We start from the raw sequence: 17,366 nt of genomic DNA on the forward strand, positions 1-17,366 counted from the left end.
TTTTTTTCAGTAATGGGAAATAAATTAATTTAATTTGTGAGTCAGAGATAATTTCTGAGCAAGCCGAAATCAATTTTACAACATAATTTAACATACAACGATCGAATAGTAACCAAAATTAACATAGTTTGGCTAACGGATTCAGCAGGTGAGTTTTTTTTTTTTCACAGGAGTCAGAAGCAGGAAAACCAGAGGAGAAGAGATACAAACACATTTTGCTTTTTTTATTGTTCTTTTTCGTCGTCATTTATTAGAAACGAGGCAGTGACATTGCCGTTGCTAAGCATTCGGTATCTGCTTCCTTCTTTACTTACTTCTGCCTCTTGTATATCTTTGCCAAGAATGATTTCAGCACTGCCTGTACTGCTTTACTTGAATGAGATTCAATGGATTTTGTAAGTTTCTCGTAACTGCTGCTCTCGTACTCCAGAAACACACCCTACAAACCGCAAGTTAAATAAAGTAACGTTAAAACCATTGGTTCCAAATCCAGAAAAAAAATGCACGAGAAATAAACCCTTGACGTTATGCAAAATGTTTCCCAGTTAAAGACGAGGCTCCAAAAAAAATAAAAAAGTAAAGCAGACCAAGAGGACAGGGAGAATAACCTCAAGATCAAGGACTTTGTATAGTTCCTTAACTTTCGCAATACATGTTTGGTCATCTTTCCCGTAATTCTCCTGGTAGCATAACACAAACGCGGATAAATGTGATCAAGAACTATAACAACGGGAATAGTATATGATACATTGGAATATAGATTTACTTGCTTACATGTAATAGTTTCTTTTCTTCCTCACTAGCAATTTCTAAAGCTTTCACAACCAACCAAGAGCACTTGAAGTCTTGAATATCAGTCCCAACCTAAAATTTCAAACGACAAACAGTTGGATCGTTCATAACGCTTTGAAGGTAGGGGCATGACCAGAATCCAAATGAAAATAGCTTAAAAAGTACCTTTCCAATCACTTCGGGATCACCAAAGCAATCCAAATAATCATCCTACAAAATACATCAGCATATCATTCGGTTACTGTGAAAAGGGAGCTTATATAGAAGGAAGAAAAAGAAAAACGGTAGTCATAAATTGATCGTGGAGCTGTAGGTTTGGCAATCCTCCATTTCTTTTTCCCTAATCACGCTACAGTTTATCAGCGAGAAAATAATAGAGGATTCATATGTGAAATTAATTATTACCTGTACTTGAAAATAAGTTCCCATTTCAATAAGAATATTCCTCACATCAGCATGTTGTTCAAGATCTTCGCCTGCCATTAGCAACGCGCATGCTACCTGAGTGCATAGATTGGTTATAAGCATGTTCGTGTCAAAGAAATTTCATCAAATCCTGGGATGAACAAGCATGCCTTAGAATAAAGTAAAAATGACAGACAATCATGTAAAAAGGTCAGTTAATTGCTTCACATGGTTTCGGGTGTTCACTTCTTTTACAGAGGAAATCATGCAAACAAAAACTCTGTTCTATAGAGGTTTTCAGCTATTCAAATATATGATCAGAAACAAAAAATCTTCAAAATTTCAGTTTCATTCACACAGAAGAGGACTAGGCGTAACAGCATTTACATTACATGCCAATAAGAAAGCAGACTTTCTACCTACGTAAGGCACCATCAGTTGAAAACTTCTCTAAAGCGAAATTGACAATTGACCATAAAGATGAAATGAATCTGAGAACCATGAGCTATGAAAGCGTAAAAGAAATTTGTACTCACTGGAAGGTAAAATGAGTAATACGCAGTCTTGTACTGAACAATGCGGCGGTGACTGCATGAAAAGACAATCACTTGAGCATAAGTAACAGGAAAAGTAAATAGATTGAATTGGGAATCAATCGTGTAGAGTCGAAACCATCACTATTTACTTACAGCGACAATGAGTACTTTGATAGATCTTTCTCCCCTTCATGAGTGGTAATTAAATCGATCAATTGTCCATGAGCTGTTTGAAACTCAACCTCATTGAATAAATCCAGCAGATCCACATAGTACGGCTTTCCCCTAAAGTGCTTTTTGAGAATTCTCGGGATATGGTTGCGAAGTAGTATGCCATCATTCACAGCAATCATGCCAATCTAGAATTTAACAGTTATGGAAGTTAGAATCTTCAAAGCAATTAAAAAGAGAAACGCACAAGGAAAAGAATCGCTCGTGTTCGAGGCTCACACCTTTGGCAGCCTGAACCAGCAGGGCTGACCCCTACGTGTATGAGAGCCATCCATGATATCATCGAGGACGAGAAAATATGCTTGAAGCTGCAAAATTCAATAAAAAGGTAGGTCAAAATGCCGTTGTAACCAATGCAGAGGAGAGGTGTGGATGTATGATAAACAGCGGGAGCCGTTATGTGTTATCGTACCCATTCAATACACCAACCAAGAGCTGATGAATGAAAAATTTCATCATCCGTTAGGTCCTCTCCATCCTTGAGTAATTTTAAGCTGTCAACAACGGATAAACCTCGATTCAGCTTTCCTGCAAACGGTAAAAGCATTATGAGCAGAAGTTCGATCGCAAAGATGTGATATAAAAATCGGAAATTGTAACATTTATATACCTCCAGGCACATTGTAGTCCAGCATCTGCAACAAAAATGAACCAACGATCCAATTAGGACGTAAAATATCAGTATGCAATCGGAATCAAAGATTTCGAGAGCAACAGCACAATTGAGAAGAAACTTGTACCGTTGTACTGTGCACAGAAACATATACATACATTGGCCTTCAACCCCATATCTAGGTGCAGAAGAACAACTGCTAACCCAGACACAGACTCGTATCCATACATACGTACACATATATACATCAGCGTATTTTAGATTTACAATATGCTGTTATAATTTCACCTTAAAGATGAAAAAATCATAATTAAAAATCAGATACTCTTGCATATCAGTGTATTTTTGACCTTCGCGTTAACTAGTTGGGAACTATCATTGGCACTCCAAAACCATCATTCTACACTCCACCCTTTATTCTTGCATATCAGTGTAGAATAACAAGCCAAACAAACAAGCCCAACAAACAATGGAAGAAGTTCGTCTTACTTCGATGAAAATTAAAGCTTTCGAGCCAATTTAAACCACCAAATCAAATCGAAACCAATACTACTACAAAATTTCAACAGAATCTCACTAATCTAAGTCTCAACAAGCTATCCCATAAAAAAAATCTCCAGCCAAAATCAAATCTTCCTTGATTCGACATTTTCTTTCGACAAAGTTAAGGGTCACAAATCCATCCAAAACCCAAAACAGAAAATCTTACAAAACTTAACTGAATGTAACAGTAACACCAGCAATCAGAATATTTAAACATCATAATTTAAAAGACTCAATCTTTCAATGGCATGCACATTGACCTATGAATTACGTACAGATTAAAGGGTTAGATGGCAATACCCGTTCGACCCATTGACGAGAAACGTCGGTGAATTCGAAAGCCGGATCATTGAGAAGCTCAGATTTCAAAACAGAGTAAACCTCCAAGAACTTAGACCTCAAATCACCACCCATTTTTCTAGAGAGAGAGTGTGTGTGTATGTGGAGTGAGAAAGGAAAAGATTTGAGCTTGGAGAGCTTTGAACAAGAATGGAGGAAGGAGAAGGAGGAGGCTCTATAAATAGATGCCAGCCGCAAGCTTTGAGGGAGGGAGAACAAGTCACTTCTGGTGGGCTACTATGATGGCTTAATAAGTACACAGAAATTACCATGTTTGTTTTACTTTTTTTATTTTATTTGGGAATATGCTTTTACTTTCTATTTTCCATATAAATAAATAACACCAAATTTCAAACCACAATTTTTTATTTTTTTTTGAAAGTCAACACATTTATTTAAATTAAATATTATAAATACACTTTTTTAGATAAGTACAATATTTATTGATAAAGAAAGAAATATGTATATAGTTAACGATATGATGCATATAATGGGTCTCGATAAAAACTTTGTTGATGATTTCACTAGGATGAAGGGAAAAAAGCATCCCTCACCAACAAAATACTAAGCAGTACTATCCTCAAAGACAGATTAAAAATTACATAAGAGATTCCTCAAACCAAATTAATGAATTATCTAAAGCCAAGCTCATTCTTGTCGAATGATGAGCCACCTTGTTCATCCCTATACACTTTTAACGCTTTTCTTATGAATCGGATTGCTCTTAACATGTATTGTACAAAAGCTCATACTTTAAAAAAGATACAAATTTCATAAACAAATAAAAACAAGCAAAAGCTATACAAATCAAAGTTGTGATGTGAAAATATTTTGGATTTTTTCGTTTTTTTTTCCGCATGAGAATTCGTCACCGGTATCTCTCTCCTAATAAATGTACAAAACAGATATCAAAATCTCACATCCTTGAACGAAATTAAATTTCTAAGTGAACTAAAATCAAATGAATTACGAACATGGAGTATCAGTCTAATAGTACGAATATCTATCTATTCTGATATGACTCATCGTTGTTGATAGTAACTTTAGTGAACCAGGTGAAGAGTACTGAACGAGTGGAATATAAAACGTGGACATTTTAATAGTTGAACCTTGAAAAGAAAGAAATGACAAATTAGAAAACAACATAGTTTTACTCGAATTGTTTATGTGTCGCCCGCCAATATCTACCACGGTAAACATCTCAACTTTATTGAGATCTCATCTTACCAATCACCTTCCTTCGCACTCAGTCAAAGCATGTGAGCCAGCCAGACAACTACCAAATTCAATGTCCAAAGAGATATTTTTCAACATGTTCGAAAAATAAAGTAAAACATCTTCCAAAACTTTCTTTAATTGTAGAATAACATATAATATTTCGTTATGTGTTCCGATTACAATGAAAAATCTCTCTCAAAAGACGTTGGCCGGATCTATACGCTATAATGTGCATGGGCTCGGAGTTGGGCCTACTTCTCATAAAAGAGCCCGTTTCCATTGTGATCGCATGCCGAGTACGATATTGGGTTGAGTTGGAATGGTTTCGAAATATTGGGAAATGGGTTAGGAAGATGACTGGAGCCCAATAATTTTACAATATTCGAGAGAGGTTTTTCATTGTGTCTGACGTATCGCTATGTTATGTTATTATTTCATTTATATTTAACATATGTGGTAAGTTGCATACAAATTATATATTTGAAGTTGGGAAAGTATCAACCATGTCATTCAACATGTTCTAATATGCGTCAGTGTCTTGATCATATTCAAAACTTTCTCGGGTCTTAGATTCTTGTAGTTGATAATTGGGGGCACTTGATTTTCTATACAAGCGATATTTTAATTTTGTTTTAAATTACAAGCAATATTACTACTATAAGCTACACTAAAGGGAGATGGATAGTTTGATTCCAGAACGGTGTGCGTTGAAGAGAAAAACCTATCTATAGAGTAGGGCTGGTTTCACTTTTGTAACCAAACCGAAAATGCCAAACAAAAAACGGAACCAGAAATTTTGATTGGTGTAATTTTAGCCCATATTTAAGTGACTTAAAGTGCCACCATTCAGTACTAAAATCTGGTGGTATTCCTCTTCATTTGGAAGTGAGAGGTCTTACGTTCGAATCTCGTGGATGGCAAATTCGATACCAAATTAGGTTGCTCATTGTGTGGTTTAGCCAAACTCTCCCTTTCCCTAGTGTAAAAATATCAATATACTAAAAAAAAAAAAAAAAAAAGTGACTTAAAGTGCCAAGTTTTGGTGTAATTTTTATGTGAATTTGAGTGGGATGAGATAACATTAGTGGAGAAGGGTAAAGATAGAAATGAGTAGAGAAGAAAGAGAGGATGATTTGTCTTTACTGAAATTAATCACAACTAAATAAACTAATATATTATACATTAATAATAAATTTCAGTTCAGTTTTACCAGGTTTCTTACCAAAACCAAACCAAAAAATTTCAATATTTTCAGTTCCGGTAATTTCAATTTCAGTAAATTTCAATTTTGATTCGATAACTTTTGGTATCCGGTTCAGAAAATGACAGCCCTAGGGTTTAGGGTTTAGGGTTATAGGCTTATAGCGCCATCCTTTTCTTTCAAGTAACTCCATCCAAACCGGAGCCTTAAAGTTACATTTTCCGAACAGAGATCAGAAAAGCAATGTATTAAAGCAGAAGCATAATATTACAAAGGATTGATGCATTGTTTAGTATATTTACATGCATTCCATAGCATTAATAAAACTTAGAAAAAGAATGTGTGTCTCTGTATAGTGTATACATCATTCTCTGCTACCTATTTGTATATTCAAAGACTGTAAACTTTGGTATAGTCTGGTTGCTGGTGAGCTCCACTGTACGAGCAAAAAAACTCACTCGAGTAACCATGTAAAAATCACGCCGAAAATTTAAGAAAATCAAAGAAAAAGGAGAAAAAAAATCTTGTATTTCAGTATTTTCTATCTCTGCAGTTCTTGCTTACAAAGAGGACAGCAAGATATGATTCTGAGCCACTGATCGACGCACTTGAGGTGAAACGTATGGGAACATGGCAACTGCCTTACTTCCTCCTTGTCTCTGTATTTGGCCAGGCAAATGCAGCAATCCTGCAGGTGCACGAAAAAGATTAAGAGACGAGATAAATGAGTGGCCAGATGAGATTACAAGGCGTTTCTTGACAATAAATAGGGAGGAGAATTGGAGGTTTCGATTCCAAATGCTCTTAACTTCAGAAAGTTAAGGGATTAAACTGCTTGGATTGTAAACCCAAGCAATCAGAATTGAAGAAAAACGGAGATTCTCACGTGTGAAGAAACCCCAAGCAGAACAAAGATTATACTTATACAAGGCCAAATTAGCTTTTTATGTATGATTGACTTACTGGATCTTCATTTAGGGATCCTGAATTGCAATCATTTCCGAGCTCTACTTTGGCGTTAACTTCTTTGTATCTCCAGCTGGGAAGCTGAGAAATTTGGTCATCAGATGCTCCTTTATCAATTGACCCCATGTTCATGTTGTATCCAAGGAGGCTGCTAATTAGGGGTACACAGCAACATAGGAGCACAAACAGCAGGAAGGGAAATGAGTAGCTGATGGCATTCCAAGCAAGCAGAGAGATGCAGAGTACGTGGAGTTTCGGGGCTCCGGGAAGCGAACTAAAGCGAGAATCGAAGACCCAAACATTACCCATCACAAACCATATCGCAAAGAAGAGCTCAAGTGAGGTTCTACACCTGTTCATCAAATGTGTGGTCCTGTACACATATACATTATACACCATATATCAATCTCCGAAATATGCAAAATTCCATAATTTACTCTACAAATACGTGAACAACTCTTTTGTAACTAAATGGAAGTAACCGAATCCAAGGAAAAGTACCTCGACTCTTCAGTGCTTCTTTGCTGTTCCAAATCGGAGATGTTGAAACCATCACTTTGAGTCAGATGAAGTAGCCTGTAACACCCAAAGAGCACGAACAAATTGAGAATACATCCAATATCATACCCAATAATCCAAATTCTCATAGGCCAAACCGGCCTCTCCTTCTTCGAAACAGCCAAAGTAATCGTGGTCACGCCTATTTGAACAACCAAAGCCATGAATTCCAGCATCATCCAAGTGCCGTTATTGAAAGGATTTGATCCAAGATTGGACCTCGAACCATTTTGGTAGTGGAAGACTCTTCTCAAGAAGGTGAACCACCTTGATCTAGATATTCTCATAGCCATTCTCATTAAGAATGAAGAAGGGGGAGCTCTAGAAGACCTTGTCCTGACCAGGCTAACCGCCCCATGATCATCTCCCAGAGAATTTGACGAAAATGAAACCGCAGAGGAAGCAGATTGACACATGGGTTCTGGTGAAAAAAGGTAACGGCTATTCATAGAAGGATGATTATATGATTCTGTCGGCAACTATAAATATGGCTTTATACAAGTGTAATATGGTGTGAATTGGGAGGCTGACATGAAATATATGAGAGTTGTATAACAAAAGTTGTGCTGGGAATTTTCACAAATATGTGGTGGGCTACAATTGCAGTTGGGTTTGATGGAAAAGCCTTGTGTTATATAACATTCATGCAACTTTCATGTTTTCTTCAAGTAAATAGTCATGAGAGTTAAATGAAGCAACACAGGTGCAAAGTACCATTTGGGTTGAGCAGCCAAAAGGAACTTTTGGATCTGAGAAAGCTTCAGCCTTCAGTTTTCAAATGAACTGCATACCTCTGAAAATCTCTCCCCTCCAAAACCCAACTCTTAAATATTTGAAAATCCAAGAAAGCTTACAGCTGTACACAAAAGCACCTGAAATTGAATAACTCTATTGGATCATACCATAAACTTAATCAACTTCACACCAGAATTTCCAAAAACCCAAAAACTTCCAAGGCCTAAATCTCTCACCCAAAGGCACAAATTAACCACCTTTACACCAAATTTCCAAAACTCCCAAAACCCAAAATTTCCAAGGCCTAAACCTGTCACCCCAAGAGCACAAAAGTTGCAGAAGAGGTCAAAACCAGTACTGGGTAGACCTCAAATATGAAAAAAACATGAAAAAAAACTGAAATTTATAAAGGGGGGAGATTGAGTAATATGAGAAGGAGGAGAAGGGTGTGGAGAGCATGTCCGGAAGGTGAAGTTGGGTTTCAGATGGTGACCAGAAATCCAACTGCTAAGGAGTTTAGCTTTGATTCCAAGGGAATCACAGGGGTTTGGAGGGAAGAAAGCTAACCGTTGGCCTAACTTCCTTCCTGCTTTTATTTTATTTTATGCAAACCTCTCTATCTTTATCTCATCTCTAATTGAAAATTAGGAGTAAAGCAAAAGATTTTTTAGAATATTAAAGTTAATTAGATAGGGGATAAAGTGATAATCTGACACTTACGCATTTGTTAATTTGATTTTTTTTGGCGGGCACAGTGCCCTTGTGCCCAATATACTTTCATGTTAAGCAGTTGGCCACCTAAAATCTTGTCAGCAGCTGCATTTTATTTTGGAGCTCTATGGCCCCTCCTCTTTGAGTTGTGTTTTTCATGTAGGTCACACCGTTATTTTGGCTTCGTCCAATGTCATATCTTTTACGACTATATATATCATGCTACATGGGCAGTCTTTTTTTATGTCTCCAAGATTTATACCTTCAATATGTCGGCAAGGTTATAATCCCAACAAGAAATGTTAAAAGGATTATTTTAAAAGTAGAACTTTTCATGAATTCTTTGACACCGTAAAATTTAATATCAATTCTATTGCGATCATTTTAAATATTGTGTCAAAATCATAAGGTAACAGTTGATGGAGAGTCCCATTTTTTACAGAGTCTCTTTAACATTTCTTTACGAACACATACTCAACATCAAAAACACATTTGTTTGGTCAATGATTCATTGAATGACACATTTAGCGATTGATGTGCCCTTCTACACTGTATGATTAGTTTAATAGAATACAGATCGTTTTCGGATCTAAAAAAACGGAGCCTAGGGATCAAATGATCAGGGGCGTTGAAATTTGATCTAACAGCTACAAATAGAGAGGCCCTCTAAAAGTTATAATAATTGTAGCCGTTGGATCAAATTTCAACGGCCAGGATCATTTGATCCCTAGGCTCCGTTTTTTTAGATCCAGAAAGGATCTGTACTTAGTTTGATAAACCATTTGATGAGTTATTTATTAATATTCGTACTTTATTTATGTATTTGTATTACGAAGAAATTACATGTTATAACTAGGAAGAAACATAGTCATACTTTTTTAAAGAACTAGGGTTTTGTGTTTATTAATTGTGCTTACATTTAAAAAAATATTAAAAAAATAACTAGAGTGTGGCTCAGCCACATCAGTAGCTTTTTAGAGGTCGGAAAGACTTTCATATTTCAAAAGTTGGTCTTTATAGAAAAATAGCTGATATAAAAGAAGTTTAAACATACCTAGCATTGAACATAAGCCAAACCTAGACTAAATTAGGAAGGGAAAATTAGAATCCTCTACAATTTTTTTATATCATTTAGATTAAACATTTGTGCATTTTTAAAATTAAAATACTTTTTGAATTTATTCTTTTATCTGCATGATGCACTTTTCCTTATTTTGTGGAGATATTAGTAATTAAACTATATTTTCTCTTCTTCCAAATATATTTTTTCTATCACAGTTTTTTTTTTGTTATGCAAACATTTAATATTATTTCTTTTTCTAAATGATTTTTTCTTTTTCAAATAGTTGGTGATCAACATAAAAGCTCTGTGTAATTTTTTTTCAATTTTTTTGTGAATTATATTTTTTTTGCTGTTTTTTTTTAAGTATAGTTGTTGACGAATTATTATTAGGTACAATACATTACATATATATTATTTGCGGGTACGTTTGAATTTACAAAAATCATTAATTGGTACGTTTATTTGCTATTTTGGTACATTTGATTTGATACTTACTATTAATATTGGTACATTATTTTTATTTTGGTACGTTTTATTTTGTACACATTGTGTATTGGTACGTTTATATTATTCACAATCATATTTTCTCATAACATACTAAAAGAAAAACTTATTTTGGTACGTTTGATTTTGGGGGATTTAAAAATATTTTAAACTATTTTGGAAAGAAAATATCTTAAATCGTAGATAATTATTGCTAAATTGTAGCATTATTGTGAAAATAAATTGAATCTAACCATTTTTTTTTTTAACAATTATCTCTAACAGAGGAGAATGTAATCAAAATGCTAGATTATAGGAAATTTGTTACAATATAATGTGCATATAGCACCAAACTTATGACAAAAAAAAAAAGTTTAATTAAATTACTAAAAGACATAGATGTTTGATCTAGAAAATTCAAAACTAAGGCACCTATATCAAAAGATCTCAATTAGGAATTACTCTACAAAGATTCATATGATATAGCAAAGTTGAGTCTTTCTTGTACAGTATGACTTTGAATTATTTTTGAGACATACAACGTCATAGAGTTTCAAATTGATTTCCAACTTCCTCATATCTTTTAGCAGCGAGCCACGTAGCATTAGCCCTTCATCACCATTTTTTTTAAACTAGATCCTTTCCATAAAGATATCTTGTAGGATCTTCAAAGGCTGATGAGACTTGTCAACGTTTTATATTTGGATAAGACTGGATTTTTCTTAATATAGGAAGTATCTACGTGGAGCGGCAACGTATTTTTAAGTGATTAAATGATACATTAAAATGGAGTTGTGACTCTAAATCTATGTGAGTTTAAACTTGAATTGAGAACTACAAACATTTGCTCGTTCACCACTAGACTAACCATTTGAGGTTAGTATATAAACTAGCAAAAAGAAAATCATTTAAGGGAGCCCCAAAATTTAATAGGCTTTATTTAGAATCAAATCACACATTCAATTGTTGAATTTAAAGTTTTTGTGGGCGAAACTTACATGTGAAATAGCCCCAAAAATTGATAGCCTTGGCCTCATTGTCTCATTAAGCTAGTATGCAGCTCTTGATGTATATGTGGTGTCAAGATAGTGAAATTCCGACCATTTAACATGCTTATCATAAATGGTACGTGTAAGTTTGCATAAGAAGTCCCGCTCACCAAAGGATCAACGAGGGATTGCGAAAACACCTTAATAAAAGCCCTTGGATTAATTTGATTGCTAAATAATTATTAACTTAACCACAAGAAAAAGATGGTGAGCAAAAATATTCACATATATAGAAAAATGAATGAAACATGCTTAATGTCCATACAAAGTGCATTGTAAAGTGAGAAATTAATAACTAGTGTTACCTTACGAGTTACCTAATTTACTCAAAACTACTAAAATGAACCAGCTGGTGGCTTCATCACAGCAATCCACCTTCGAGAACCGGAAAGGCTCACAGAGGCATTTCAACCTTCTTCTGGGCACTATGGTGTGATTCACCTAAAAGGGACCAAGTAGTAGCTTCGTCATGACAGTCCACCCTTTCAGGGGGCCAGGAAGATTCACAGAGGCATTTCAATCTCCCCCTGGCCACCATCGTGTGATTCACAAACATCATAAATCAAATCCAAAACATGTCATGTAAAATACAAGTCTAAAATCCGTCATTAACATTCGGACCACCCCGCGGTCGCTATGTATGTTTGTCTTTAAGTTAATAAAACGATAACTACTAAAAACTGTCAAATACTACCGCACCGTGTGTCATATTTTAGAATCGAGCTTGGTATTTCGTAATTGACTAAAATTTGACTGCCTTATCAAGTATTAATGTGTGGCAACGTGCTAAACATATTTGGCTTTAAGATGTAAGCATACTTGAACTTTCAACTTTTTGGATTTAGTTGCACACATAACTCCCCCAGTCCCTTTCTTCAAGTTTCAAAGGTTATAACTTTATCTTTATGGGCGCCACGGGTGGCGATTTTGTTCCACTTTCTTACGTAGGTGCATGTCTATTACACTTTGAGAAATGAGAGATTACGTGATTAAATAAATGATTAAGCTTATTTTTTACGTCAAACTATATGGTTTTGTGACTATTTTAAGATCAGCTACGTTGCAAAATTACCCATCTGTTGGCATTGAAAGGAATGTGATAGAGAAATGAACACATGGAGTTCATATATACATGATTCACCTTCATATATATATATATATATATATATACATGGTTTATCTATTGACTCTTCTATTTAGGTTAGCAAAAGTGTGCAGATAGAATCGATTATAAATTTAATTTATACTATTATTAAAAGAACTCTCCTTATCAACTTTTTGTCATTTTTTTTCTATACCCTCACTTTTGATACATACTATTGACAAAAGGAGGACAAAATAGTAATTTTGTACCTTTTGACAAAATGACAACCATATCCCTATGTTTCCTATTTTACCCTCTTTTTATACTTATTTTTCCAATTTTACCCTCTTTTTATACTTATTTTTCCAATTTTACCCTCACTTTGATACACAATATTTACATAAGAAGGATAAAACAGTAATTATGTAATATTAAAAAAAATATGCACTTGTTAAGATAAATTATTCATACACATAAAGTGTGTGCTCTCTGCTAGTATATACTAATAAAATTCATTTTACACTGAATTATTGTTCATAACCACAATGTTTTTTCAAATTTGTCCTCGCTTAGTTTTTTTTTTTTTGATTTATGCCACTGACGAAGATACCCTTTTGAGTGCTTGCTCCGTTTACCAACTCCACTCACTTCCGCGTTCATTCATGCTTTGTTCTCGAACTCTCTCTCTCTCTCAACTACGCAGTGGAACCCCCACTTTTCCCCTTTACCTCTCTGCAAAAAACCCTAGACCTCGCCACTGTTGGAGACTAAGAGCTCGACCTTTGAGTGTCAATCCGCAAAGGTCAATCCGCCTCGTCATCTTCTTCTCTCTGCACCTCCTCCGAAACCCCTCTAGTTTTTTTTTTTTTTTTATAACTAAAATGGACCTAGATCAACACTAAAGAGATAATATATGTACGACTACTTATTGTTTGTATCTAGTTTTTCATTGAAAGTTTGCAAATAGTTTTGTTTGTGTATATTTTTGTTGACAAAGTTTGTGGGACATATCTCTAACTTCCACAAAGATAAGTTGTAGCCAATGAAATTTTACTCCAAATTCATATAAGGGTCTTGGTGTGATGAAAATAATTTCACAAAAATCGTTTTCAATTATTTTAAAAGCATTTTTCAATGAACAGGGCAATGGTATTAACTATGTTCAAAGTAAATAGGTTCCATCAGTTGCGTTGTATTGACTTAAAACATGCAATAATTACGGAAAAATTTCAGAGTAAATAAATATATTCTCACAGTTATTATGCATTGTGATTAAGATTAATCATTAGAAATTTTGGTACTCTTCGAGAATAAATGTACGGAAACAGATGATGATCCCAAACTTTGGAAAATATGACTTTCATGATAAAGCTTGTAAGAAAATCAAGCAAGCATTTGCTTTGCCGCATTTTGCTCTATCTGAGTCATTATCTCAGTCTAAATATTTAAAACTTAGGTACAATCAAACTTCAAAATCAAGCAAGGACACGATGCCGTTTCAAGTTGGAGAGGGGTATTGTGGCATGAGACTTGATCTCAAGGATGAGCATCTTTAGAGAAATTTTCCGAAGATAATCCGACTGGAGATCAGCAAGTACTAAAAAGTGACAGCTTTCGCTATTTATGATCTATCTTGCAAACGAACGGAGAGTTGGATGGAGACCTCAACCCTAAAATAGAAACTGGATGGATGAAGTGGAAGAGTGCATCCGGCGTGTTGTGTGACCATCGTATGCCATTGAAGCTTAAGGAAAAATTTTATAGGACGACAATAAGGTCAGCAATGCTGTATGGCATGGAATGTTGGGCGGTGAAGCATCAACACGTACATAAAATGAGTGTAGCAGAGATGAGAATGCTTTGATGGATGTGTGGGCACATGAGAAATGATAAGATTAGGAATGAGGATATCCGAGGTAAAGTAGGAGTAGCCGAAATTGAAGGAAAGATAAGAGAAAATCGGTTACGGTGGTTTGGACATGTGAAACGAAGGCCTACTGACGCTCTGGTTAGAAGATGCGATTACAGGATAGAGGTTCAAGGCCGAAGGGGTAGAGGAAGACCTAGGAAGACTTTGGAAGAGACTCTAAGAAAAGACTTAGAGTACTTGGACCTAACGGAAGACGTGACACAGAACCGAGCGCAATAGCGTTCTAGGATTCATATAACCGACCCCACTTAGTGGGAAAAAAACTTTGTTGTTGTTGTTGAATCTGACCGGAAAAAGAGATCCAAACAACTTAGGTTACAATTCATCCCAACATCCACCATACACATAAAAAGTTGAAAAAATAAACAGATGTGTAAGAAATTACACATGAAAAATTAGAACCCCAGAGTAATGGAAGTACCTGGCTTGAGGCTGCAGCATATATTTTCTCCTCAAACCTTGCAGCAATATCCTCAACCTCAAGTATGGAAGGTGCCTCTTTAACATTTCAGTTCTTTATATGAAACATAATCAATAAGTTTTTTACCATGATTAAAGCATTGAGGTAAAGTTTCTTAACAAAATAAACACAACATTCAATTAAATAGTAAAAATATCGGGAAATATGCAGAAATAAAACTTGTTGGTGCATTTCTAACAAATAACAGAATTGCAAGCACTAAATAGACAATAAACAATATATAACACGATTAAGAACCCATTTTATTGTATTTTCAATGTTTCTCTTCTTTTTTTTTTTATTAAAATTTTTGTAACTGATTTTGTTTCTCGTACACATACAACCAAAACTTATTTCATTAAGTTGGGTTGGCTATAAAAATCCTAGAATACTAATGCGCTCGGTTTTGGTCCATGTCTACTGTTAGTTCCAAATACTCCATATCTTTTCTTAAAGTCTCCTCCATCCTATTTCTCATATTTTTCAAAAATATAAAAGAGAATATTACATTGGTAAATTTTTCTTCATTCACTGAGGTCCATGATTTCTAGATTTTCATTCTACTTCAAACTATACTTGCATCTTATAGACAATTCTGCGTCGTGAATCTAGCTGCAATTGGGTCCTCCAATCACCAGCGCCCGTTGAAGGTTCTCCACCTAGAGGAGCTCTCTCATCATTGGTATCCATCATCATTGGTATCCATCAAAACTGACCAACCATCATGAAACAAAACAAATTTGAATTGAAAAAACAAAATCTAAGAAGACCCAGAATCTGAAATTATGAGTTGCTAGCTATGAAAATAACAAGTCAACCTGAGAAATGGATGACCGTTTTATTGAATTGGGTACGAGAAAATAATCCAATAAATATATAAACTTAAACAAAGTTTGGTGAAGTTACCTTGATCAGCAGATGCGTGATAGAGATTACTTGAGGAAAGGGTTCCAGTGCAGATCCTAAGGAGAGAGGTATACGAAGACCCGATGGAACAAGAGGTTGACTTAAACTGTTTTTTTATTAGGTCCGTGACTCAAATTCGTAAACAACTGTGCTACCTCTTTTTGTAATCACATAACCGTCCTTTATTTTGTTTGGATGTTACTAATATGCCACGGATTATAAGATAAATTATAAATTTGTAACTGGTATTGTTTTTGATATTTTAAAACTTGGATGACAGAAATAATTCAGAAAATTTTGGAACTGATAGATAAACTTTACATACAAATGACGAGAATGCTCTCATGAAATTGGCAACGTCTACATTCCACGAATAATTCAACCACCAATAGCTGCTACCCAGATTTCTCCAACTGCCTCTGCTCATGGAAAGGAGATAAGGCAAGAGAACTAAAAGTGAAATTAGTAACTAATTATTATCTTTAAATTTTCCTTATTCAATATAAGTTCCTTTAAACGAGGAAGTATAATCGCATCCAACCGAGGATTCTTTAAATATAATTCTTTAAATAATATTATTAATTTAATAGTATCTGTAAGCATTATTCTCAAGCATCTTCAAGATGGATTAATCTAAAGGCAACCAAATTTTGGTCTGCAAAACTCTTGCGCCATGCGAGAAAAAGAACATGATATGACAGTGTGTTGGCTTACTAGATTCGACTTGACCTATATCCGCCTATGCTAAAAATCACTGAACTTCTAAATCTCTACACTGAATAGTCCATCCACATGCTCAATTTACACTACACAATCACATCATTAAGTTATTATACATTGTAAATAATATTAATCATTATAAATTTTGGTAGTCTCGAAGAATAAATGTCCTATAAATGTTGGGAAACAGATGATGATCCCAAACTCTGGGAGTATATGACTTTGATAAAGCTTGTTAGAGAAATAACAAGAATACTAATTTATCGCGTGACAATGACTTAGTGGGTGTGTGATTTATTTTTTAAACATGTAGCAAATTTTTTTAAACTATGTCTTGTGGCAAAAGAGAATTTCAAAAGGCCTTGGGTTGAGATCGCAAAATTCTAAAACTTGCTGATGGACACATCAAAATTTTGCACCAAAATTTGTGTACTAAATGATGTGTCACCAATCAAATTTGTACTAAATTTTTGTACTTTAATTCAGGTTGAAATTTAATTAAAAATTATAATAAAATTTTATATGGGGTAGAATATGCCACACCAGTTCGTGCACAAATCTAAAGCATGAATTTGGTGTATGTAACACCGGAAAGGGATCCTCCCCGGATCCCTTCAACCTAATCCTCCTCATTAAATAAGCCAGACCCTTGAAATTTGATCAAACGGCTAAAAACACGGGCTTACTTTAAAAGTTATAATAACTTTAGCCGTTAGATCAAATTTCAAGGGCCCGGATTGTTTGATGAGGAGTATTACCTGTAACACCACCCATATATAAATAAGGTATTTCCTATGAGCTGACGTTCATTCTTGCATGTTTG

At 34.8% G+C, this 17,366-nt stretch overlaps 2 protein-coding genes across 2 annotated transcripts; both read right to left on the reverse strand.

The window, feature by feature from the left end:
* Positions 1–51: 51 nt before the first annotated feature.
* Positions 52–3,676, reverse strand: LOC137715201 (farnesyl pyrophosphate synthase-like). Its single transcript, XM_068454443.2, has 11 exons — positions 3,421–3,676; positions 2,575–2,599; positions 2,377–2,492; positions 2,186–2,272; positions 1,887–2,092; positions 1,734–1,785; positions 1,198–1,293; positions 958–1,002; positions 775–864; positions 609–680; positions 52–439 (listed from the first exon to the last, which is right to left on the reverse strand). Exons 1-11 carry the CDS (start codon positions 3,532–3,534, stop codon positions 311–313), a joined length of 1,032 nt encoding a protein of 343 aa, XP_068310544.2. The 5' UTR covers positions 3,535–3,676; the 3' UTR covers positions 52–310.
* Positions 3,677–6,110: 2,434 nt separating this feature from the next.
* LOC137715763 (E3 ubiquitin-protein ligase At4g11680-like) lies at positions 6,111–8,933 on the reverse strand. The gene is made up of 3 exons (XM_068455107.2): positions 7,346–8,933; positions 6,842–7,217; positions 6,111–6,566 (listed from the first exon to the last, which is right to left on the reverse strand). The coding sequence occupies exons 1-3, from the start codon at positions 7,849–7,851 to the stop codon at positions 6,420–6,422; spliced, it is 1,029 nt and encodes a 342-aa protein (XP_068311208.2). The 5' UTR covers positions 7,852–8,933; the 3' UTR covers positions 6,111–6,419.
* Positions 8,934–17,366: the final 8,433 nt, after the last annotated feature.

Source organism: Pyrus communis, chromosome 3 (assembly GCF_041283825.1).
Source record: "Pyrus communis isolate YQ-2024b chromosome 3, ASM4128382v1, whole genome shotgun sequence".
NCBI classification, from domain to species: Eukaryota; Viridiplantae; Streptophyta; class Magnoliopsida; order Rosales; family Rosaceae; genus Pyrus; species Pyrus communis.

Coding starts and splice junctions, on each gene's coding strand:
- LOC137715201 (XM_068454443.2), bottom strand. CDS start 3,534: ATGGGTGGTGATTTGAGGTCTAAGTTCTTGGAGGTTTACTCTGTTTTG. Junction 2,600..3,420: donor CTCGTCAATGGGTCGAACGG/GTATTGCCATCT, acceptor TTTTTGTTGCAG/ATGCTGGACTACAATGTGCC. Junction 1,003..1,197: donor GAACTTATTTTCAAGTACAG/GTAATAATTAAT, acceptor TGTATTTTGTAG/GATGATTATTTGGATTGCTT.
- LOC137715763 (XM_068455107.2), bottom strand. CDS start 7,851: ATGAATAGCCGTTACCTTTTTTCACCAGAACCCATGTGTCAATCTGCT. Junction 7,218..7,345: donor AGAAGCACTGAAGAGTCGAG/GTACTTTTCCTT, acceptor ATATGTGTACAG/GACCACACATTTGATGAACA. Junction 6,567..6,841: donor GATCCCTAAATGAAGATCCA/GTAAGTCAATCA, acceptor GTGCACCTGCAG/GATTGCTGCATTTGCCTGGC.